This window comes from Struthio camelus, chromosome 1 (genome assembly GCF_040807025.1).
Source record: "Struthio camelus isolate bStrCam1 chromosome 1, bStrCam1.hap1, whole genome shotgun sequence".
Lineage (NCBI taxonomy): Eukaryota > Metazoa > Chordata > Aves > Struthioniformes > Struthionidae > Struthio > Struthio camelus.
The window spans coordinates 163917484-163943462 of record NC_090942.1 but is presented as its reverse complement, the minus strand read 5'-3'; the positions used below and the strand labels follow the sequence as shown (position 1 = coordinate 163943462).

Below are 25979 nucleotides of genomic sequence, written 5' to 3'. Positions count from 1 at the left end.
TATAAAATACAATTTGAAAATGGCATAGGCTTTCAGGCAATATTTAGAATTAAAAATAAGCAAATAAATGATGGACTGTCTCCCTGTACCTATGATAGGAGGAGCAGGTGGAAGAGGAGAAGAGAATGGTGCAAGGTCTAGTTGGAGGCTGATAGCTAGCGGTGTCCCCCAGGGGTCAGTCCTGGCTCCCGTCTTGTTCAATGTATTCATCAATGACCTGGAGGAAGGCACAGAGGGCACCCTCAGCAAGCTTGGAACTGGGAGGAGTGGCTGACACACCAGAAGGCTGTGCTGCCCTTCAGAGGGACCTGGACAGGCTGGAGAGTTGGGTGGAGAGGAACCTCAGGAAGTTCAACAAAGGCAAGTGCAGGGTCCTGCCCCTAGGGAGGAATGACCCCATGCCGCAGGACAGGCTGGGGGTTGACCTGCTGGAAAGCAGCTCTGCCGAGAAGGACCTGGGAGTGCTGGTGGACAACAAGTTAAACATGAGCCAGCAATGTGCCCTGGTGGCCAAGAAGGCCAACGGTCTCCTGGGGTGCTTTAGGCAGAGTGTTGCCAGCAGATGGAGGGAGGTGATCCTGCCCCTCTCCTCAGCCCTGGGGAGGCCTCACCTGGAGTCCTGTGTCCAATTCTGGGCTCCCCAGGACAAGAGAGACGTGGCACTCCTGGAGCGAATCCAGTGAAGGGCTGCTAAGTTGATGAAGGGACTGGAGCATCTCTCCTATGAAGAAAGGCTGCGAGAGCTGGGCCTGTTCAGCCTGGAGAAGAGAAGGCTGGGGGGTGGATCTCATCAGTGTGTAAGCATCTGAAGGGAGGGTGTCGAGAGGATGGGGCCAGACTCTTCTCTGCGGTGCCCAGCAACAGGACAGGAGGCGGTGGGCACAAACTGAAACACAGGAAGTTTTGTCTGAACAGGAGAATAACGTGCCTTGTCTTTAGAGCTGAACCTTTCCTTGTATTCCCTCTTGTGAACCAGAATCCAACAATGAATCCGAGAAGTCCAGGAGATGGACTTTGACCCAATTGCAACTCTGTCCTCTCTTTGACACCGTGGTACAATGAGGATGGTACAAGGCACAGGAAGGTGCCTTGTACTGGGACACTGCACAGGGGGATTCAGGTATTTGCCTGCAATAAGAGCAGGTTGCCCATGAAAAAATGCATGTAGAAGATCCTCAATCCTCTTGGCTTTGGCAAAATTTGTGTTTGGGCTAGCTTTCAAAAAGCACCCCCACCTACCATTCTTTCAAATTTTGAGCCTGCTCTATAGCAACACCACACTGGCAAGTTTTACAACTCCTTAGTGCTGTTTTACAGTCCCTTCAGAGAGGACTGTGTTTAACACTCTGCTTTCGTTGATCCCATCATCAAACACTCAGCCGATCCTTATATACCACCTACCTGCAGGCAGTTCTCTATAGCAGAAGGATTCTGTGCCAAAATAAATTGTCACCATCTTTCTATTACCTTTGCCCCTCTTCCTTGTATCATGCACATCTGTCTCCCTGCCACTCCTCTGGTGTATGCTGTGCTCACACCGCTTCCACTGCTCTGCTAGCTTGCAGCAATGAAGACCTCCACCTTTAAAGGGAGCGCAGGCACTCTGCTTGGAGTGTGGAAAGCTTGGGGTGGTTTTCAGTGGCTTCGCCAAGGCAGCTCTGTGATGGCAGTGGTGGTACCTTCTCCTTATATTTCCTGGCTTTCAGAGGTTTGGTCTCTGCTGAACTGAAACTCTGCAGGGACGTAGGCATTATGGTATAAGACTGAACTGGACAAGGGCCTGAGAGGCCTAATCTAACTTTTATGTTAGGACTGCTTTGAACAGGGGATTTGACTACCTGATCTCCAGAGGTCCCTTCCAACCTAAACTATTCTGTGACTCTGTCGGGTCTCCCTAACTCTATGGTGAAAAGGTCTTTATTGGCCACAGCAAGATGTGAATAAGAGAGTAGTGGAGTTACTAAATAAGAACATGATCCTGTAAAGCGGAAGTCATGGGTCCCAAGCTTCAAGAGTTTTAGTGATTGGAACAGAGAAAACTGCTGACAAAGTTTCACCTACTTACAGTATTGTGGAAAATTCAGTGATGGCACCACATATTAATTTTTAGTTTAATCTTTTTATTGCATCAACAACTGCAGCAGGAGGAGCATATTCTACAACTTGGGATATCGCAAATGTGCGTACTTCTCTGGTATAGTTTTTAAAATTATTATTTTGGTTTATAATAGCAGAAAAAACAAAAGTTCTGTAGGTTATGAAAACTTTACATTTGGGAAATGTCTGCCAGGAGAACAAAGCCTCTGCCCAAGTATTCATTTCCTTCAAAGCCGATGACACTTTTTCAAACCTATGTCTAACTAAAAAAAAAAAAAATTACTTACTTTTTTTTTACTGTATTGAAATCTCAGATGTAATCTGTAGTAATGATATATTGTATAAATGTCTGGTCCAAGGTACCATTACTTGAGCACAGTCATTTTCTTTTACCATAGAAATGATTTTGGAAAAGATTTAGGGAGCAGTGTACATTAGGGATCAGTGTACATTTAGGGAGCAGTGTACAAGACTGCTTGACAGTTCATTTTTTTAAGCTGTGCAGTTATTTCACACACTCTGCAGTAGTGATTTATGCATAATTTCAGAATTATTTTTGCTAGGCTGCCTCTAGAAGAGGGAAATTCAGAATGTTTTACAAACATAACCAAAGATCCAAGACCCAGAGAGTGAGCCCCAGCACTGGATTCCTGATTGTTCTTATTGATTAATTGTTTGCTCACTCCCTGGCTTTCTTTTACCCTATTCCAGTTGTAGCTGTCTTAGACAACTCTGGTATAGATTTATGCCACGGTGTATAGACCTAAGCAGTGGGGACTGAGACAGTCATTGCCATTTGGCTTTGGGGCCAGGCATTAGTCCATGGCTGTCCTTTATTTTACAGTATAGATATAACCTCACAGGCTGTCTGTGCTTTCCTGCTTGCTCATCCAGCCACAGTCGTCTGAGAAAATAGAGCTCAGCCATGAAAATCCAAAAATGATCAGTGGATTTCATACAGAGAAATTGATTTTTATTGCCTCCCTTGGCTCTCTCTTGGCATTTGAGACAAATACAATCCAGGTCTCAAATATCCCAGATTAAAGACATACAAAAGCCCTTGGTGTACAGTGGGTTTTATCATGGTGTGTGTTGCTGTGTGACAGGCTTAAAAAAAAAATTAAATATTACTATCTGTCTGTAAGGGTGGCATTATTGTTATTATTTCTTTCCCTGCAGTTGCACAAAGAGAATGATACATTTTGGCAACTTGTTTATCACAGTCTTATTATTGCCTATTAATTGCTATGGCAATGTCTTTTAGCTTCATTTGAATCCCTCCTGGTTTTCCTGTATTGGAAAATACTGTGAACAGTTGTTCCCTACCCACTCTGTCATGCTGCTCATATCCTCACTCATTTGCCTCTTTTCAGTGCTGCAGAGTTGTTCCTTGTGGAGAAGCCTGTCTTTGGTCATTCCTGTTGCTCTCTGAAAGTTTTCTATTTCTGTTATATCTTTTTGAGCTGAGGAGACCAGAACTGTGCCCAGTATTAAAAGCATGGGCAAAGCATAGACTTCTTCCATAACAAAATGGTATTCACTTATTTGTTATCTGTTTTCATTATTAATTCCTAATGTTTCATTTGACTTTTTTGACCAAAACCAAGCATGGAGCTGATGTTCCTGTTGAATTATATATTAAAATCCCAAGATATCACTTCTGTGTGGTAATGGGGAGGACAGGGAAAGCATGTGGGTGGGGGGGGGGGGACCCTCTTAGCCAGGAGGTTTTGCCAGGAAACTTTAAAGCTGTGTAATGTTCTACAGCACAGATGTCCTGATGTCACCCTGGGCAAACAGCATAGCTTGTTCTTGTAGGTGGAGGCAGATCCTTGCCAAAGGACCCAAACACAGAAGCAGAGAAAAGTCATAACTAGAAGAAACTTTGAAACTTCATCAGCATACCTTAAATTGTCTGTGCAAGATTCAGTGCATGTCTCATAGGCGCCGTTGGAAAGACTTGAGTTATCTGCTTTAGATAATTAAATAATTCATCTAGCTGAGTTTGTGAAAGGCTTCTGTGCAAGAAAATCAGTAATGATACCGCTTGGTCTCATTGTTTGGTCATGGATGGTCTAAAGAAGGACTAAGATTTCCTGTATTTCTAGGAGTTGTAGAAAAAGGGAAAATGTATGAAACACATGCTGGCCTTTTTTGGTGGTTCTTGCTGTAATTGCCAATAATGTGTATTCAAAGAAAAATTACTATTACGGCTTCATTGACACAGGTCATGGTGTTTGCTAAAATTATTAATATTACCGTTTTGTTAAATCAGCCCTAAATGTACATATACCCTGTAGGACAACAATAGCCCAGCTCCTGAGGGACAGAACCTTTAAAGTATCAAATATCCTTTATTGTCACAGAAGACTCTTTGTATAATGTTACTTTAACTAGCAAGTTCCTAGATCTCATGAATGGTCTACTGTTAGTGTTAAATCAGTGTAACTTCAGGCTGACTCAACACCCTTGTCCATGGTTGAACGTGTGAAAAGAAGGGGAAAATGCAGAGAAATAAAAGACAACAGAATTACAGATTATTACTGGCCTTTTTTTTTTTTTTTTTTTGAGCAGTTGAAGCAGAAAGTGCACACCACCACCCTTACCCACTATTTCATCAAAAGGAATTTTTCTCATCCTGGAAGGAAATGAGTGATCAACTGCTATGCCCACCCAATCCCTCTGGAATTAATTGTCCACTTTTCAGAGAGAGGTCTCCCACAATAAGGCTGTATCTACAAACAACATACTTCTCACTCTCTTTAACCTAATGGGATTAGCAATATCCTGTGCTGCTCAAGGGGTTGATCATAAAATGTTAGCTATCACAATATCTTATGCTTTTTTTTTTTTTTCCAAAGGAGCTATACATTTTAATGACTGGCAATATTCAGGATGAGTAGCTATAAGGATTGTGTATGTATCCAAAGACTAAAGCATTGTATTCAGTTACTGACAGGCATCATAATTTTATGATATCTAAACCTTCAAAGACAAGGAATGATTCTCTTGAACATGATAATGCATTCAGAGGGCAAAGGAGAAGGAAAACGAGGGATATCAAAGAGGGAAAAAGGACTGTGGATCCTGCAAAGAATCTGTCTCAGAGCAGTGATAAACATTATCAGAGCTAGACTCACGTGGTGGCATATTATCTGCCCTAGAAGAGCAGAACATATTACAGCATGTCAAAAAGAGGGTAGAGTGTCCAAATGTTTTATTCTATTGTATTTTTTGTGACTTAACATAGTAGCAGCAAAAATTTAAAAGGCCACAAGGAGAACTAAACTCTCTGCAGTTGTTGTAAATAATTGTAAATAATGGGAAATGTTGAGCTGGAGTTAATGTCTTAGTATTCATTCTTTACCAACGCCAAATAAACAGTCTTCCCTGTGCTTTCTCTTTTAAGCTCATCTTCCACTGCTTTATAACACCTGCCTACCTCAGAAGGTAAATGTGCACATGGGCGTTCTTAGATTGAAGGTGCTATGTATATAAGCAGTGGTATTAGTATTAAACATCTGCACATCAAAAGGGTGGCAAGGAGAAGTAACAAGTGACATTAACACTAGATCTCACATAAAGCAATACTGGGCCAGATCTGTGTTTCCTTTTTTCTCTTTATGGGAGGACAGAAGTTCCTAAGTACCTACTGTAATTAAATCCAGGCATTAAGAGAGCAGTCCTTCTTTTGAAAGAAGTAGTATGTTGCCTCAGCCACTTATAAGGGAGCAGGCACAGTTTTTCTGTGTAGATTGATGGCCTGTGAGCTGTCATGCTGTGTTTAAGGTCCGTATTTGTACTGGGTTTGGGAATAGATCCCATTTAGTCCCTAGAAAAGGGTTTAGATAGCTTGCAACTGGTACCGGGGGAGGCCAGCCTCTTAGTATCTTAGCAGGGTTCATGTTAAGGGAAAGAATACTTCCCCTTTGTACCATTTAATCCAATCTTAGCAATGTTTTACATGTCGAAATGCTTCATACACAGCAGGATTTGATCATCTCATTCCCTACTGGGAAACGGGAAAATGTGGGACCTGCCCTGAGGAAGAACAGCTGACTGAGGCTTCATTTACTTTAAAGTGTGATCTTAAACTGATAATGGCTTGGTGAAGAGCAGTGCACAGAATCTAGCTAAGTTTCCATCTATAGTTTAATGCCTAAGGAGAGGAAATGATGGTACCACCAATGGAGAACACTAAATCGTGACAAATGCAGAACGATTCCCTAAGTGGAAAGGTTTGTAAGGCTCCCCGAATATGAACATATTGTGTAATGCAAAGAGGCAGTCTTTAACGTTCAGGAGATCTTGGTCTCATTGCTAGTCTGGACTGCAAATACGCAGTCCAGAGTTTGTGCCGGACCTTTTCTACACGGTTGGGATCCACTTAGGGAGGCTGCAGAAGTGGGTGCCTGCTGCTGCATGATGTCTGGGGTGACACTTTGCCCATTTGAAGCTTTGGGACCTCCCTCCTTTTAGTCTGTGGAGTAGCTAGCATTTTGCACTGTGGAAAGAGAGCGCTCAAATGAAATTCTGCTTTCTTCTGAAAACTCCTATTGAAGAGCAAATGTTCTAAAAGGAGAAGGAAAAGTAGGCAGATAAACAATCTTCACATTTTGACAAGTAGAAGAGTTCATGGTTTCAGAGCTACTTCTGCAGCTTTTTTCTCCTCTCTGACCTGGCCATGAGGTTCCAAAGATGGGAGTGCCATAGTTGAATGATGGAGGTTTGCAGATGACCAGACAAACTCATGTACACAAAAACTCATAGATGAGTTACTAGCAGCTGAATCTGCCATAATTTTATAAGTTAAAGTACTGATTTTTCTCCCAACTTCCCTACTATGGGAATAATTTGTTGTTTTTAACAACAAATCTGGGGATGATTCTGGCTTGTACTTTGCTAGGTTGAATTTTCAGGAAATTACAGATTTTGGCCAGTAAGTGGATAGCATTCTCCACTTAAAATTCATGGCATAACATTTTCAGAAGTGCTAGCAATCGAGATGAAGCAATAGAGGCTACAAGAACTTCTGCACTCCAAAAAAAGAACCGTATCGGGAAACTGAACAGTATTTCACTCAAAACTTTGTCTATAGTCTTCTGCAATAATATGAGATACTGTTCAGTGGCCCTCATCCAGAAATCAGTGGGTTTTCTGACTTTTTTTTTAAAAGGTTCTTTATAGTCGATACATTTTGCCCTAGTGCTAATGAAATCATAGCAAGGCTTGCAAAAACTGGAGCTGGCCAAGTGGCAGTCTTTGCATTTTCTGTAACAAATGGTCTCCAGCTTTAGTTTCAACAAATGAAGGTAGTATACAGTAGCTCAAGACAAATGTGTTTGGGAAACTTTAATACATTATTTCCTCTGTTACTGAATATTTGTTTTGATTTGACACATTGCTTTTTCATTTGCAAGCAAAGTGACAAACTGCTTTTGCTATGTTTCAGCTTCTTTATTCTGTTATCATTCCTTCCCTTCAGCTGCTCACATCAAGTAGCTTGGAGAGCCTAAGATATCAGAAGATTTGTGGAACATACTCTGCGGTCTTGTTATTGTCTAATAACACCTACGTCTGTTTAGAATCTCTTTCGATAATGTATGTTTTATATTTTGGTGAGCTTCCTTATCCTACTTCACATAAAGGTTATTATCATTTTTATCTTAAAGTACTCATCCACTGCACGCTTAATACAAAGCTGATTGTAACCCTACTGCATCTTATAATGAATAGATCATTGATACCCAACTAAGTGGAAATAATTTTCTATGGCAAAGCGGAAGAATTTAAAGTCACATCACACTAACCTCTGATAATTTACTGGGATTTACAGATTAAATTGATTATTTGTGAAACGATTGCAGTATAGCGTGTACTTAAGATAAGAGTAGGAAAATCAAACAGATTTTGTAGGACTGTATACCCTTGTCTATATGCATGCATAAGCATTTTATGTTTGTATATACATAGCATATGCAGTATAATATACTCTAACCTGTTTATGTAACAATACATATAATGTTTATGTAACGCTCACACATTTGACAGTTTTGAGATTGCAGATGTATTTTTTTTGAATTTTTGATTTCATTTTTTTCAAATTTGATTTAGCTTGTTGCTTTCTCATAGTGTAAGGAAAAAGCATTATACTTTTAATTAATATTATGTTAATTAAGTTTGTCTGAAGCTTTATCAGTTGAATGAACTGGAAGAACATCAGTTATGTCTAAGATCACGTAACTGATGCCAACAATGTGATTTTCACCGGTAATCATACAGTCTTGTTTTGTCTTCATTAAAATGGTAGACTTGCCTTGCTTTTCAGTGAAAACCTCTAGTAAATATTTTGCAAATTATTCAGAAAACAATGACAATGCATATAATTAGCTATTCTCTTCTGTTACTGCTATTTGATTATTTTCCTGCTATCACATGTAATATGAAACCATCTATTATGAGATATAGAATATGTAAATATCTAACTTAAGAGGAATAACTGGAGACTAGGAGACTGGAGTCTGGTCCTTTTTCTAAAGAGGTGGAAAATAAAAGAATAATTGTAAACCATGTCCTTTCATTTTCTTGAAAACATCAATTACATTTACAAATCTCAGAAACACAAGCCCACCAGTGGAACAGAAATAACTCCTTTCAATATGCTTCAAAAAATCTAATCACATTTAACAGCTGAAATTTATTTACAACTGTAATTTGAAACATTAATTATGATAATGTGCTGACTTCTTTTGTAATATGGTTCTCAAAAGCCTGGCAGTTTTCTTTTTGGTCTCAGTGTAACATATGTTTTGTGACTTGGAGAATTTCTCTACTTTTCTTTCTTGTTTTTGTTTTTTTTGAAATATACCCAGAAGGAAAATGTCTTTTCTCCCTCTGTGTTTGTTAACTCTTTTCCTCCCCATCGCCATTATTTTCTTTCCTCGCTGGTTGTTAATTCCAGGGATGTATTTGAGTGCTTACGCTGACTCTTGGTACATTCGACAGCTGAATTCAATGCTTTGCATTTTTGACACAGGCTAAACAGTAGCAGTGAGGACTCACTGTAGTATGATGCCCACGCTCTCCAGCAGTGTGAAGCTGGGGGAGAGGGTGCTTATATCCTTGTCTTGTCTTAGGATTTTAGAAAGTGCCTTCTTAAGATACATATGTGTTTAACTTTATATTTTAACTTTATATAGCCTACAGGTTGCTACTTTTATTCTTGAAAGGACTCAGTTATTGCTATTCTAGTTTCCTTACTTGTGAGTAAAGACCATCTGTGTGAGGAGATGCTTTCATGATCTCGTTCTTAATTGTGAAAAATAAGTTAAGGTGTCAAGATGCCTGGTTTTACTCTGAAAGCCTTTAAGAAAATGACAAAAAGGTCTTTATTTTTGGTTTTCGTATTTTGTTTTGTTTTTTAAGTTGTGTTTTTCTGTGCAATGGGGAGATTAGCCAAAAAAATGGAATTTTTATTAGGACATGAAAAGGTCTCTAATGACCCTTGAAAGCGGACAAAAGGGTAGCACAATAAGTGACAGAACTCTAACGAGGGTGGAGGGCATTCCAGGAAAAAAAGAAATTAAATCCTTTAATTTTTTTTGACTTACCATTTTCTGACAGCTTATCAAGTGGTTGGGACTTGTTTGTTTTGGCATACGGTTTGTTCATTGTAGGCAGCCGGTACTTTGTTCTTCTTTGTGATTTCCAAAACCTGATTGTGTTTGTCCTGGACTGTGGGAAAAGTGTATATTCCTGTTTCCTTTATAAAAGTAAACGTCAGGTTTTGTATGAAATTTTATTTCCCATATTTTCCATTCCATTAATCATTATTGTTGAAATATGTCAGGCTTTGGCACATCATCCTTTGTTTTCATATGATTGTACAGATTGTGGTGTCAGTGAGTGACCTGTTAAGTCAAAAAATAAGCATGTTTGGGCTGTAATCATTGTTACTTCATAAAATGTAGCCAAAGAACATGCACCATTATTAAAAGGGGACCAGGATTTAATTTACTGCCACTAAAATTGTTTACAGGGATTTCTAGCTATTGTTGTATAGCATTTTCTCACTTAGTCTAGAGAAGGCAACACTAAAGGGAGCCACGATAATAGTCTTCACATACCTGAAGGGTAGCTGTAAAAAGAAAGGGAATTATCTATGTTCCGCATCTGTGATGGATAAGAGGAGAATCAATGGGCTTCAGGTGCAGTAAGGGATATTTTAGTCAGAAATTAGGAAAAGAACTTTCTAATGATAAGGTTGCTGAACACTGGGATAAATTGCTCAGGGAGGCTGTGAAATCTCTGCAATTGAAAGACTTTGAGAGTGGATTAGACACACACCATTTGGGAGTGACATAGGTATTTTTGATTCTGCCTGTGATGCTAGACTAGAGGATCTCTCGAGATGATTTGCAGCCCTATTCCTAGGATTCGTTGTCTTCAAAATGCTGGAGATCTCAGTGCAGCAGTTTGTTTGCATTTTATACCCACCTTCTCAAATCTGTGCTTCTGTGTTTGTGTGTACTTATGGCACTGTGTAAGTATTAAAACTGCGTTCTGTGGCTGGGACCTTGAGCTGGGGTCGCTATGCACAGTAATTTAACAGCAGGAAAAAAAAGGGAGAAAGAGCTTTTCACTTTGAAGGAAGAGAAGATTCACAAAGAGGAAGAACTCTTTGTGTATTTCCCATGTTTAGATTATAGGTAATATTATATTATATCAATAATATATTTTATTTTGCATTGTCTTGTGGCTTACTGACAGTAAAATATCTGAAGAATGTTTGGAAACTTGAGCGCAGTAGGTAACCAGATGTTTTATAAGATCATTATTTTATCTTTTCAAAGTGGCATCATTGGAGGTTTGCATCTGAAAAAGAGATTAAAATGTCTCTCTCATTACAACAGAATGAAGATAATGCTAAGTGTGAATCACAGACATTCGGAGAAGTCAACAGCCTCGTTATTTGTAACACCAGTCTGTCTGCAAGCCCAAGATTGTTCTGTGTTGTACATGGTCACGTTTGTTTACATTGTTCTTCAAAGTGAATATTATAGAATTGACTGAAACTAAAACCAAATCCGAGTTGAAGTATGAATTAGATTTTTATCGCTGAGACTTTTGAAGGAAATGGTTATATTTGTTCTACATGTTGTTTTGTGTACTAGATAGTTTAGATTATTTTGAGGTGGTGTGACACAAAGAAAACCGAATTGGTTCAGATTACTGAGAAGCCTCTAATTAGTTTTTACGTCTGTTTCTTTCAGCGCCTTTCTCGGAATGCATCTGGAAATACAAGCATTCAGTTTCTTGGCACGGTGGTAAGTATGGATAACCACTACCAGGAAAAAAAAATGGGTACAGATAACCACTACTAGAAAAATGTAATGTAAACGGAAGATAGATAAATGACACTAACAGTGACACATTTAAGCTTGTATTTTTGAGTATTTGTATTACACAGAAATATTCAAATCTTAAAAGCTGAATTTAGGCAAATCTCTAAAGGTAACTTTCAATGAACAGTGCACGGTATCTGCATTCCACATTTCAACTGATTTCAGCATGCCTCTGTTTCACAAGGGGTTAACAGTAACAGGATGTAGACATAGTTTTATTGACAGGTTCTCAGATTTTGGTCCATTCCAGGTGCTCTTTCCCAACCTTCTGATGCCTATTGCTTCCCCATGCCATGAACCCTCACATCCCAAAGGTGTGTCAGTAACGGTCTTATAAAAATAAGATCTCTGTTTAGTGATGCAAAGTATTCTGTCCTTTCCTCTCTCTAGTCAAGTGTGATAGCTCTGTAGTTCTCTCACATTTGCTTACTGTGGAGAAATAGATTTAAAATCCTGTTCAGATCTTAGGCCATTTGACAGAACTTATTCAATAAAATAGATTTTCATCTGCTATTATCTTGAGCAGTCATGTACAGTATAGATGCTAAAGTTCTATTTTATTTGATGGATGCTTGTGAACATGTGATTGAAGCAACATCATGAGCTACATGATTCAAATAGTGGTAAATTGCTATCATTGGACTTTTCCAACTTCCTCATGCACTTAAGAATAGTTTCGAAAATTGAATAAAATTGAGGTATCCTCTAAACTAAGTAGCCTTGATTGCTGACAACAGGTCTCTGTTGTGATGGTAACAGAGAAAAGCCCTGGAATGAAAAGTTCCCTTTAGAACTTGTTCCTGACATCTCCATGCCCTGTATATTTTGGACAAAAACAGATTAAGGTTGCATGTGATAATGCTTTCATTTTACTGTTTGTGATTAGTTTCCTCTACAAGTCCTGTGAAGCCATTTTTGGGAGGTATATTACAGTAAGAGTAAACTTGACAAGAATACGTATAGACTTGCATGTTGTTTTCTAGAGATGAAAAGTGCCCCTAATATTTTTTCTTTTTTATATATATGTATATATATGCATGCGCATATACATGTATTTAAGTCGTGTTCAAAACCAAACAGAGTGGCAGTTACAAATAATAAAAAAAGTTTGGTTCTGCACTATCCTGTTTGTAGTGTTGCTTCATCCTGCATAGGCAAGGTTGCTGCTATCTGATCTGATAGTCTTCTGTGAGAAGAAAGTCATTACTGCAAGTAGATAAGATATAAACACTAATGCAGCTTGATAAGATAATATTGAAAGCATTTTATTAATCAAACCCCTGTAGATGGGTGCTGTAATACTGAGAAGATTCTGATTAGGTGTGTATTTAGTGACATTAAAAAATTTTTTTTTTAAGTGATATATGAAAACATTGTGTATTCATACGTTAGAAGTGCCACAGAGCCCCCTCTATGGACTACAACTCTTGTGCTGGGCCTTGCACAAAAGGAAAAGAAAAGGCAAAAGAGGCTACAGTTTTGATTTACTTTTAGTCTTAAGAAACTGATGATAAAACAGATAGATAGATTGACAGGTAAAACAACTGATGGATTATAGTATATATCAAATCTTACTGACTAGTTCACACTGTGTTTATTGATTCCCAGTTTATTTGGGAAATCCAGTAAGTGATTAACACTAAAATTCTCAAGTGAGCTCAAAAGAAAAGCCCTTAGTACTCTATCCACTGGTTTTGATTTAATATAAATTATGCATACATCTTGCTGGTCAAATCCAGAGAGAGAACTTCAGTGAGCAGGGTAGAGAAGCAGTAATAAAGTCTGCTTCCCAGGCTCTTTACTTTGCGTTCAGAAGCAGAAATAATGACTGGGGTCTTCCAGAGCGGTGGGCAGCCCTGAAGTTTGTGCAGGTTGAAGGCAGAGGGCTGCAGGGCTCAGTACATTCTTTCACGGAGAGTTTGCTCTGATATCTGTTTTCCCACAGAGTCCAATCCAGAGTCTGTGGCTGTGTTCCTCTCAGTTCTTCTAGCCTGCTGTCCTTATCCTTCTCTTTTTTCCTTGAAGTCCCTTTCCTTCTTTATTTAATTTGTCCTTTGTTCCTTTAATGTCTTTGCCTTCTTATGGCTTCAACTTAGTACCCTCAATTTAGATAGGTGATGAGGGGAAGGATGGCTTTTCTCTACAACAGTTTCCCCTACAGTTTGTCTACACATATAGATCTACGTAGTCTGTATGTGTGTACCTGTGTGACGTATGCAAAAATGTAGATGATCAGTCAAAGAAAAGAGTCTCATCTTCGGTGAAGATTCTATAAATTTATTTTGTGCTCACCATTATGTATATCTTATTAAGCCCCTGCTAAAGTAGAAGTGCAATCAAGACATTGTTTGAAAGAAATATTTAGCAGTAAGAAACTCTGATTTCTTATTAGTATTATATTGTATTATTATGAATGTAATGATCAGTTTTTAAATTACTGCTCTGCTCTTTTTTCATAGAAGAAAGAAATTATGGATAGCTTTGAGCATTCTATGTTACTTCTGACAGGGGCAAATTTTCATGGCACTTCAATGGTGGCAAGCAGCATGGTGCTACTTAGTGTACACACCACTGACCTGTCCATCAGAACATATTTTTAGAACCAGCTCATCCCAGCTCCCCAGCTTGTCAGGAGGGCATCAGCTTAGATAAACAGGTTCACGTGATTTTTTGACATTAGATGGTAGAAACAGTTCTGCTACTGGTTTTTGATAAGATATAAGCCTCTGCTTCAGGAAGCTAGCTGACACACTGAGGAGAGGTAAAAGGTATGCTTCTTTATTGCAAACCTCCTTCATATCCCATTTAGCTAGCTGAAAGACAGGAAAAACTACATTCCAGCAGAAAGACAGCAGTTTTATATGAATTCAGCTTCATAGCATATGGTAAACATGTGTGGACAGTAGCACAAATATTTCTGTTAATATGGCAGCAAAGATGCATATTTCTGTTGTTTTAAAGGAGAACAGGAAAAATCATGCTGCTTTTCCCAGTGAAATCGTAGCTTCGAATGCATACTGTTAGCATCATTCAGGGCTTCTACGTGAATCTTCAGTATTTTCTTTTGTTTGTTTCTGAACACAACCAGAAATTCTTTGTTACCTGAGCCTCGCTCTTCTCTTCAAATTCTTGTGGCATCTAGATAGCTTACTTTCTGCTGAACTGTTTTTCAATAGAGCATTATGAGTCTCACGTATGGTACAGGAAGGACTCCAATACACTACAGGAGGACATAAAAGGATATTTCTGCCCAAAGAACAAGCAAGTTTTGTATGCTTTTAGCTGTAAGAAATGGATGATGAATAGGAAACTACACTAACTTGATTTAGTTTTCTTGAGCTGATAACTTTTTGAGCCCTAATCTAAATTACTTCAGAAGGAATCATGAGTTATTGTCATAACACGGAGATTTTACACGAGTACCTAGTTATTGCTTCTCTGTGGTGGACGTGACTAGATATCATGTGCTTATAGAGTGGCTATTCTGCCACTTTCAATGAGAGTTATTCAGATAGTTAATTTGGTAATAGCTTTACCATAACACCAGATAATCTTATTGTGCTATATGTTCTACAAAGAAAAAGGAAACAAGACAATCCATGCTTCAGATAAATGTCCAGAGCCATACCCCAAGGCAAGAGTGCCTCATAACAAACAAAGTTCTGCAGAAAAATACTAGGATGTAACCGCAAAATCTCTGCTGCTATCTCGGTAATTCAGAAGCCTTTAGGTTTGAGCAGTCCTTTCAGAGGTCTAAAGTCCATCCTTCTTTTCTCTCTTTCTAGTTAGCTTCCAGGTCTCTTGTCTTTCATTCCACCTCTTGTTCCCTTGGTGAGAGAAATGCTGTTCTCTGGCCCATCGAAGGTCCCATGCTGGCAGCTAATCATCTGGTGGTTACTCATACTTCTGTCGTCTGGACTTTAGCAATGAAATACATCTGGGCAGGCAGCCTTTAACACTAGTAAAGCTTCAAGCGTGCAGAATAGTGTAGACTATTATGGAGCATTAAAATTATCCTAGACTGTGCGCAATGGCCTCTGCCTGATATTTAGAATAAAGAGACTGTATGCTCAGGTACTGGCCTGGCTCCATCGCATCCGTAAAGTCGTCTTCAGCTTTGGGCTGATGACCATGCTTGACATAGGCTCCACTGGCCCAGTGGAACACTTTATTCAAGGGAGATAGTCCCAGGCAGTGAAAAATCCCCAGCAGTGGAGGAAAACTGCAACTCTCACTATCCTTTGCTCACCGTTCATGGCACTTCTTTGCTCTTTTGTCCTCTAACGTCAGTGCTGCAACGTAGAGAAAAACAGTCACTTTTTTCCTTTGGAGGAAGGATAAGAGCGCATGTATGTGACAGATGTTAGTCACATTGCCTGATGTATTATTTGACAGTGTTCCTTCAGTGGTGAACTTGACATGGGAGCGCACGTAAAACGGAGTGAATTTTTCTGGTCTAGTGGTCAAGCCTTGTTTGGGTGCTTCTGAGCTTCCTAGAATCATTTTCTTGATTCCCCTTTCTCACTGGAGCTTTTGCCTTGCTTCAGTGCCATCTTTATTGGTTTTTGCCACCTTTGATTTGCAAAACATCTGAAGTTTTGCTGCAGAGGTGTATGCACTTGTATGATTAATATCAGCTGGTTAATACTGCGCTTTTCTCAGTATTTTTTGCCGAGCCCTTTACGATAGTTCAGAGATCCTCTCTCCCACTGCCTCTGGATCTGCAAACCCCAGGTTGAAAGCAGTTGACTTAGGAGAACTAGTCACTGTTAAGCCTGGCCGTGCTTTTTTGCTCACTTAGCGTACATTCTAGTACAGCTGTCAGCATTCAATATTAATCATTTTTTATTATTCTGTAGCTACTGCCAGGTAGGTTAGCAAAAGAATATTTCATACACAGTCAAGGTTAGTTAGTTATTTATGTTGTTCATGAAATTGGTCAGAAATTGAGAGTTTTACGTAGAGGCATTCCTCCATATTTTAACTTTGCTTTCTGGCTTATTGCATATTTGTCATTTTTTGTATCTAAGGTAACCCTAAGAACTAGACTACACGTCACTGTACTAATTTTACTTCTCACTGCTGATTCTCCTTCCCACTCCCTCCTACCATGATTTGTCTGCTTTTGCTTCAACAGCAAACTTTCAGCTTTCCTGGCCCATTACTGAGGCTTGCAAATTGTCCTGGAACTTTTCAGTGTGTGTATAATCTCATCAGCTTTCAGAGCGTTTTCTCCTTTTTTTCCTTCTTCCTCCATTCTTGCAAGTCCAATTAAATGGCAATAAAGGTTGGAAGCTTTGACTGTATGAGACTGTGATTTAGCTCACAATGGCAAATGTTTAACAATGTGCTGCTTTCACCCTTACAAATCATTGCAGTTCTTAACAGGTTGTCTTTCTTTCTGCATTTCTTTCTGTATGTGACACTTCTGAGACTTTAGATACTGAAGATTTATGCAGACTTTCAAACGTTGATTGAAAACCTGCATAGGATACAAAGGTTACATCTGTTGGAATATGCAGAGTATTAACAACAAAAAAATAAATATGGTCCAGGAAGGTATTTATTTTGCAAGTTACTGTCTTTTTTTAATGGTTTTCTTACTCTTCCCTTTCACAAACCTTAAGATCACAGTCCCTGCTGATCTAAAGGGAGTTCTACTGTTCCAGAGGTGTTTTTCTTTTCACCTAGCTTCAGAGGCTCTGAAAACCTCTGTGCTTCTAGTAGTAGACCTACTGTCAGAGGAATTACAATAAAAAGAAAGTGTTACTGGGGAAAGCGGGCAGTTGTTTCTGGAAGCATTAACTTCTGCTTTTAGTTTTTAAGCGTGGGCAGCAAGAATCCTGAGACTAGCTACAAACTTCGGCAGCCTCTGCGGGAAGTAGGTCTTAGATTCTCTGTTAAGATCTCATAAGCAGAGAATAGTTCACACGACACAGGCTTAGCTTGGGAAAGTAATGATAGTTAGGCCCATCAGTAGGACTGGGCAGTAGGAATTGTTTCAGCTCACATGATGTGGATTACTGATGTGTAGCCACACATCTACCTACAAATGCCCTTCCCATTTCAATTCTGTTATATATTTGCATGTTTTAAAGCATAAAGTGTAGTGCATATATTAAAACTGTCAAAAGCACCTGAGAGATTTAGGAATACCAGTGTTACAGAGAGCTATGTCATGAAATCACTTAAAATATTTTGGGAATTTTATTTAGTATTCATTTCAGAAGGAGGAAAAAATAAAGTGCTTGGCATTCATTTTGCATTTTGTTTCCTTGACTTAATCAAGACTTTTTATGTATTTCTGACGTGTAGATCCTATGTGCCTCAGTGTGGGTGCCATTGTTTTTTTCAGAATGGGGCTAATAGGGTGAAGAAGAAAATCCCTTTGCTATGAAATAACTTTATCCTCCAAAGTGAAAAAGAGCAGCTTTGAAAATGTTGGCTGCTGAGGCTGATTTAGGAGGGGAAGGGAAGGGAGCGGTATCAGACAGAGGAGCCAGATCTGCAGGAATTTAGGCACCACTGGTTCCTGTTCCTGCAGAACAACTTCTTGTAATCTTTGTCTGATACCTCCTTGAGCAAGAGATAGCAGCGTCAAGGTGAAGCTGGAGCAGCCTATGTGCTTGGTGGTGGTCGGGCTGGCATGCACACGCTGACTGGCCAAGTGCGTGGCTGCCGCATTAACCTTTCCCTCAGCTGGAGCATGGATTTAGGTCTCTTTTTTCCTCTACACAGCCACTGCTTTTCAGAAGACTTGTGGGAACATAGCTACAGTTCCAAATATACTTACAGGTAGCTGAGCCTATCTACCCTTTCTTCAAATTTGGGTCAAATTAATCAGCAGGTTAAAAATAATGTATGTGGGTGCACAGGGGATAATTAGAGGAAATGAGTGGGGATTGACAGACAGGCAGAAATCACAATCGCAAACGTTGCTTTCTTACAAAACCAAACTAAAAATGGGCAAGTACATTTAGATTTCAAAAGTTTTGCTTCTTGTTTGTTTGTTTTTAATCTTGGCCTTTTCTTCTGTTTTTAAAGTTTTAATTTGCAGAGAAAATGTGTGATGATGTCATAAGTAGGTCAGAATTCCCTAGAATGCCCTTAATATCTGTGGATTCTGTAATGTTTACACTGTCTGTAGCGTAATAGTCTTAACATATAATAAATTATACCCCTTCTATCTCAGAAACAAATGAAAACATAAAGACTTCTGATTTTCAATACTTCATTTGATAAGTTTCTTTCCTATTCATCTTGGTCATAGTAATACGACAAGAGTTGAACTTGGCTGATTAGCCAGTTACTTCTTGAAACAGCTTACCCAAGTGTAACTCAAGTGATTTCCTTTGGTAAACTAAGATTTACTAACTTGAGATTAAATTTGTTTTTTTGTTCTGCAAAAAAAAGTGGTGTTGATTTTTTTTTAACTGTATCATGACTGTTGCATCATAGTGAAGATCTAGAATTTTTTTCCTGAAAAAGATATGCGAAATAATAAACATATGTGTAGCCTGTGTTTTTAAACAGCTTTTTAATGGCTGCAGCTTTGGCGTATACCCAAGAACTGTTTAGGAGGTATTAATTTATATGGCTTTGAAGCTTAACCAGGGATCTTAATGAAACAAAGGCACGACGAAGTTAGTAAAGCTAATTTAAATCTCTGAATGTAAATTTTAAATTAAGTTTTTATTGATAATAAATTTACTTTGTTTCCAATTAGTCTTCTAGGCTTCAGTGATAATATCAGTAAAATAAACATGCTTTACAAAGATTTAACATTAAAAATGCCATTAATATGACCCTTGGTACACCAGCACAATTAGATTTCAAAGTGAGCATTTAGGATGTAACAGCGATTAATGACAACCATCGAAAACAATTTTGAACTCCATCAGTTTAACTCAGGAGGGTAAACTTAATATGATAATTTATCTAGTCGAATTGTATCAGCTTAGCAGGAAAGTATGCAAATATGTGACCCTTACCTAGAATCTAAATGGATGCTGTGCTGATAGATTTATCAGTTCCATTAAACAACTTTAGGGAACTTTGGAATTTCAGCGATTGTTCCCTTGGAGGCTGAAAACCAAACCTGATCTCATACTGGGACCATTCTGGTCTGCATATTTCCATAATTTGCCTTTGCTACTAATATGACAGCAAGACGCAAATAACTGTTTCTAATAATATCAAATGGAGTTGTGGAGGACAGCATTTTAATGTAGTAAAAGACCTCCCCGTGGGGTTGTTATTGCCACTATAGAACAGCAGTTACACAGTTGCAACAATAGTCTCTTAATTGATTCGTTTAATTAGCAAGAGATGAAGCTTGTGCTGCATCTTGTCATCTGTTATCATGGGGGTGGCTACAGAACGAATCTCTGTATTTATCATACTTCACATACGGGTTTAAGTACAGGAAAAGTCATGTTCCAAATGCGTTTCAGCTATAGAGCTGAACTTTGATAAGAATGTTTTGTGTCTGTGCGCCCACTTCGACTTGCAATGTGTGGTCTCGTCTAGTTTAAGAATGGAATAGTCTCTGGCATAGAATTTATGACAAAGCATTGTTTTACTGGGGGAAAATCTTAATCCAGATATGCCTGGCATTTCTAACCTAAATATGCAAATCTAAGTATTACAGGAATTGTGGATTATTTGGGGCATCAGTATTGTAACAGTTGACTAGATTTAGTTGGAAGAAATAGGGTCAGATTAGTGAAACTGGCCATCTGCCTTGTGATTACTTTTTAGCGGCATTTTTGTTTCCAGGCTAGATAAACAATGAGTTGCATGACCACATGGTCCAGTAGGAAGCATGTGTAAAAGAGGGCATTCTTTGTGGCTGGTTTTCCCCAGAGCAGTTAGGAATACAGATATAGTGCTGTGCTTGCTTCTGGGAAATGAAGTCATTTTTTATTCAAGTCCGTTTTACTTAAGTTTTAGGGGAATGTAAATAAATATATTTTAAAGGCATGTAAAAATATTGGAGCTTCAGTTTGATTTTCTTCTTCTCCTTGCCTTAGTCTTGTCTTCTGTTCAAGGTTATTCTTCCTTATGGAAAGAAATAATTCTAGAGGAGGACAAACTTCTTGTTAAATGCTAATTAAGAAAATGAAGGTTACATTGGCATACTTCCCTTGTCATACTTCCATTGTCATAGTACTGACTTAAAAATAAAGGATTTCTTATTAATCTAAAATAAATTAGACGGGGGGAAGAAAAGTGATTCTATGTATATAAAACACTTGAGAAGTCTGCTCCTGATCTATTTTAATTTTTTAAATGTCTGTACTTTTTTTTTTTTTTTCACTTGTGTTGGAGATGCCATCTAATTTAGGAGTACAATGGTGCTGTCAGTCTATGTAGCAAGGGGGCAATGTGTTGTTACAGAAGGCATCTTTTTAGGACAATTTAAACAAAGATTTAGCCCGCTTATCATTAAAGATCGCATGGTAATTTCCACAAGGCTCTGAGATCACTTCATATTCTGAGAGTTTTGGCCAAAGTCCACTTTGTGTAATTACCTTCTGTCTACATAAATCCCCATTGCAATTTTAGCTGTATTTGGTATTTTTCACTTCCTCTCCTAAATAATTAAAATATTGCCACACACTGCTCATGATTATTGTGAGTTGCATCTTAAGTTCAAGTAAAGAGATTTCTGTAAATTACCTTAGTGATTTTTTTCCCCATTGTTTGACTACCGGACTACAGGAAGAAAAGATGAGTAACAAGTAGGGTATGGAATAAAACTCACAAACAAACTAAATGACTCTAATTTTTGGACTTTTCCATTTCATTGCATTTGGGTTGTCTCTGAGCTAGAATTTATCTACTGCTAGGACCAACACCGAAGGAAAAGGCCAACTCTGAGACCATGTCGGAGGTCAAACTTAACACACTGCACTGTACTTTGAAGCAGGTAGGAAGCCAGCACAGGTTTCTTGAGTGCTGGCATAATGTGCTCAGTTGTCTTTTACTTGCACTTTGTTCTTTTTTATTCCCGCAACTGAAACCCTTACCTGTGTATTTGTCTCTTATCTCAACTAAAACTGGTCACAGTTCTTCTTTCCAGGTGACTTTCATGAAATCCAGCATATGTGTTTGACTGTCTGCCTCTGCTCTTTTGTGTGTTGTCTCTTTTTTGATAGGCTTTTTGATAGTGTAGTCTCTTTATTACATCAAGTTCATTCTTTCTGTCTTCATCACCAGAGCCTTATATTACTTTGTCCTACCCCATGTCAAATCTGTTTCTTCCCGATATTTCCCATTATTTCATTTGTTCTTGCTAGTTACCCATTCTTTGTTTTTTTTCTACTGTATTTGTCTTTCCCATCTGTTCTCAGATTAGTTCTCTTGTGCACCAGTTACGTTGTTTTTCTCTATCAAGTTTTTTTTAGGCACATTTTTTTTCTTTTTTTGCTAGAGCGATATATGGGTTGGGAGGAGAAGTATTATTGTTAATCTGATATTAAACTCTCATGTTGTTCTATAAACAGCATTTAGGAGAAGCATGAGGATAAGCGTAAACTAGAAAAAAACTGCTATGCGTCAGCAAGTCATATAGCTACTGGAGCTAATTTCTAAGCACTACAGACAGGGAACACCAGGGATTCTGTTTCTTGTAAGAAAAAAGTCTGTTGTTTACTCTATTTGTGTATCTTTCAGTGTCCAGGGTTCAGTTTATTCATTGCTTGTGGAACCTAATATTTGTCTTCAATAGATGTTTTGAAGCTCTGCAAATTTTTCCAGTGTTCTTTTCAGAATATATGTGAATAATAGGGGAAATGAACTTACCAAGCAGGAACAGACAGTTAATTTCACTTCTTATGAAACTTGCATTCTCTTCTGTGTGCATCAGCAACTGTCAGGAACATTGCAAATTACATTAAAAATGTTTTCAACAGATCTCTCATGCATCCCTGTTTATCTGAAGAACAGCAACCCATACTGCTGCAAACACACCTGCTGGTACTAATAGGCAGTCCGCATCTTCATTTCATTCATGCCAGTTGATATTTATAGCCCTTGCCCATAGTAAGTTGAAGGAAGGTGAAGGGCAGAGCAGTTGTAGTAGGAAGTATCGTGCTTGTGTGACCATCTCCCAAACACCAGTCTTATGTCTTGGAAAGATGCCATGTTGGCAGGGTGCACAGGAAGTATTAGCATAGCAAATTGTGTTATGAGCAGCAGAACCGCAACAAGGTTCTTCCTGCATCTGATGATAATTGTTTGATTGGGGGGAGGAGGGGAGAAAAGGGAGGTCAGGGCAATGTAGATGAAAAGGAAAGGCCTGCACTGTTGTAAGAACAGTGAAAACAAACTGCCCCTGTGCCAAAGAGCTTCAGTGCATATGATACAGCAGAGCTGAACGGAGCACAGGAATATTCCATCAAGCCTGTAAAGCCCTGTTGGTAGGAAAGCCGTGGTGGTGTCCTGTGTTTCCACTGTTAGCTCATTCTCATCCCAGCTTCACGGTGATTTCTCCTGAAATGCCCTCATAACAGCTCTCATTGCTTTTTTTGATGTCAGTCTTTATATAAGAGGAAAAACAAAGATATTTGAGTTTTAAAATACTTACATTAGTGTTCTATTACAAGTCTTTGGGTGTTCCTTGTTTTTGTGGGTTTTTTTTTGTGTGTTATTTTCTTTCTTTCTCACCAGCTTTATCTTTTAGCTATAAAAGAGCCCCAGGGAAGCACTCCCTTAATTTTGCAAGTCCCAAGCCCACTGCTAACATTTAACAAATACTCAGCAAGCAAAACAACCCAGTGTGATCACTGTACCAAAGCCAAACCTGGACAGAGCTTCAAGGAGATCAGAGGTACCTCCTGAAAGGCATCTGTCCCACAGTCTATTTTTGACACACTTACTCAGAAAAGGAGTATGTGAAGTAAAGATGGAAATGTCCTTATTATTGGTATCAGTGATGGTTTTTATGAGGCACAAATTGTACTAATGTTTCCTATAAAGCAGAATACACCTTTGAGAAGTCGAGAAGCATCTCAAGATGCAAGAGGGGCGCTGCAATTCTCCACCATTAAAATTTTTCTCACTCAGCTGCAGGCAAGATTAGAACTCAGAAGTTTACTGTTTCGTAATTTATCTTAAATAGCCAAATTGAAATGTAATATGTTACATGTGAAGTACAAATGCAGTCACACTCTTGGAGGGGGCAGAGAGGGATCTCATAGAATCGCAGAACCTTTGAGGTTGGCAGGGACCTCTGGAGATCCTCTAGTCCAACCGCCGACTCAAGACAGGGTCAGTGAGAACACGTTGCCTATGACTGCGTGCAGTTGGGGTTTGATTATCTCCAAGGATGGAGACTCAACAACTCTACATCTCGACAATGTATTCAGTGATTTTATAAATTCCAAGGTATTCCTAGAGGCATTACAGGGCAGTGGTACAAAAGTAATATAGATAGAGAAAATCAGGAACACTTTCAGGGCTGAGGTAATGCTGAGTATAAAAGGGGTTAGTCATTCTTTACAAAACTTGTATGACTGCACTCAGAAGTATCCAGGTTGAGGAGAGATCAGAAGCTCCGTTTCTAGTACCAAAAAGGCTGGACGCTTTGGGTAGAAACGTAGGCATGTAGCAGAATGCATGTTTACTGCATGTTTACTGTACTGTTAAACATGCATGTTTACTGTTTTGTAAAAATTTGAAGATCAAGAGAGCTCTGACAGGTTGATGCCTCTTAACCTGTCAAAATTTAGCTGGAAGGCAATGATGGAAGCTGTAGAGAACGTTAAGAAGAGATTATCACCAGAGATGAATTGAACTCTAAAATAATCTACCATTAGTGCCCTGAAGGAATAAAGGTTCTAATAGAAACATTGGTAGTCTACACAGGAATCTGTGAAGATACCAGAGGCAAGGTGTCAGGCAAATGGAATCTATATTCAAAACAGAGGGCTTTCCCCCGCCCCCCCCCCAGTGAACACTTTATAGCCATGTATCTTCTGTGGATGTGTGTAAGTTCACCCCTTTTCTTCTGGGAATGATAAACAAATTATTAGAGGGAGAAAAAGTGCATGACTTCCAGAGTCATAGGTGCATGCCTCAATTGGACATGAGAGTTCACTGAGAATGTAAGGAGAAGAAAAATAATATGAAAGCTGTATAGTTAATTCCCCTCTATGATCCTGAGGACAAGAGATTTGTTCTTTGACCTTTCAGTTACGGAGTTTTTCCTTTTTACCGGGATCACGGTTGCTGGATCATTCCTGGGTAGGTTTTCCGGCATTGTTATTTGCTATACTCCAGAAGAAGCTCTGCTTTTGGCAAAGGATGTCTGTTGCCTCTCTCCCTTTATTGTCTCTCCCTTTATTGTCACTCCAGTCCTAGAGAACTCATTGAGAGGCATCAGGAACCAAACATCACAGAGTTCCCTGAAATTTAGGAAAGAGTATTCACAAGCACATCACTGGATGATCCAACCTCAGTGGTTCGTCTGCTGAGAGTCTGTGTGCTAGCACTGGCAAGTTTGGGATCACAGACTGCTTCGATTGTGTTCTTCTCAGGTGTTTATCTGCCCTGGGGAAACTCCTCCAATGTTCTGCCAGCTCTGAAGGCGTTTTTAAAACTCTTCTGATCTTTTCAGTGTTGGTCGTGTTGCAGGTGGCATGAATTGTCTCCTTTCAGCACTGAGAGACTGCTGGGAGCCATTCCAGCCATAGATCAAAACAAACTGCTATTCTACGTCTGATTTTCTTCTTCCTGGCTTGATTTGTGGTTCAGTCCAGTCCTGCTCTGCTAGAATTACGTTTGAAGTGGCATCAGTAACATAAGAGATACAGCATCTTATCTGAAACTTGTTCATTATCAAGTTTAATATCTCATCTGAAACAGCATTATTTCTCCTGACAGATGATTTTGCATTGTCTTAAGGCTGTGCTGTGTGCATGTGCACCAGCAGGTAGCCTCAAATTACTGACAACTCTGTTGAAACTGGGCACCAATTGCCAAAGAATTTTTGGTGTGCTGAGGATTGGAGAATAGATGGCCCAGTTGGGTTCAACCAGCTGATTCAACCAGCTGGGTTGAATGGAAGCAGGAGGATCGGTGCCAATCTTTGGATTGACTCCGTTCCTTGGGCTTGAAGGAAGCAGAGTGAATTCCCGTTATCTTAGCTGTCCTGCAGTGACACCCTGGGTAGGGAGGGAGGGAGGGACTTAGTGAGGCAACTGCTTGGAGCTTTAGAGAAGATATCAGAAGGTCCTTGGAACACCTTTCCCTTACAGAAGTCTTGATGAACAGAATAAAAATGTCTGAGGTGGAAGTCAGGCTGGAGGCTGTGACTTCCACCTGTTTTCATGTATGACATAGTGTGGGATGTTCAGCTTGAGCAACTTGGAGCCTTGGTTTTATGCACAGACTGCAAGTTGAACGGCATATTTGAGTTTTGGTTTCAGTACAGAGAGTCTCGCTCTCCCGGCCGGCCGTGATGACCTCTGCCCA

At 39.2% G+C, this 25979-nt stretch overlaps 1 protein-coding gene across 2 annotated transcripts in view; it reads left to right on the top strand.

The window, feature by feature from the left end:
- PCCA (propionyl-CoA carboxylase subunit alpha) overlaps window positions 1-25979 on the top strand; it is a 314254-nt gene that overhangs the window by 241272 nt on the left and 47003 nt on the right. For both annotated transcript variants that reach the window (XM_068928028.1, XM_068928023.1), the window contains one exon: window positions 11370-11423. In XM_068928028.1, coding sequence (XP_068784129.1) covers window positions 11370-11423 — 54 coding nt within the window. The remainder of the gene's footprint in view (window positions 1-11369; window positions 11424-25979) is intronic.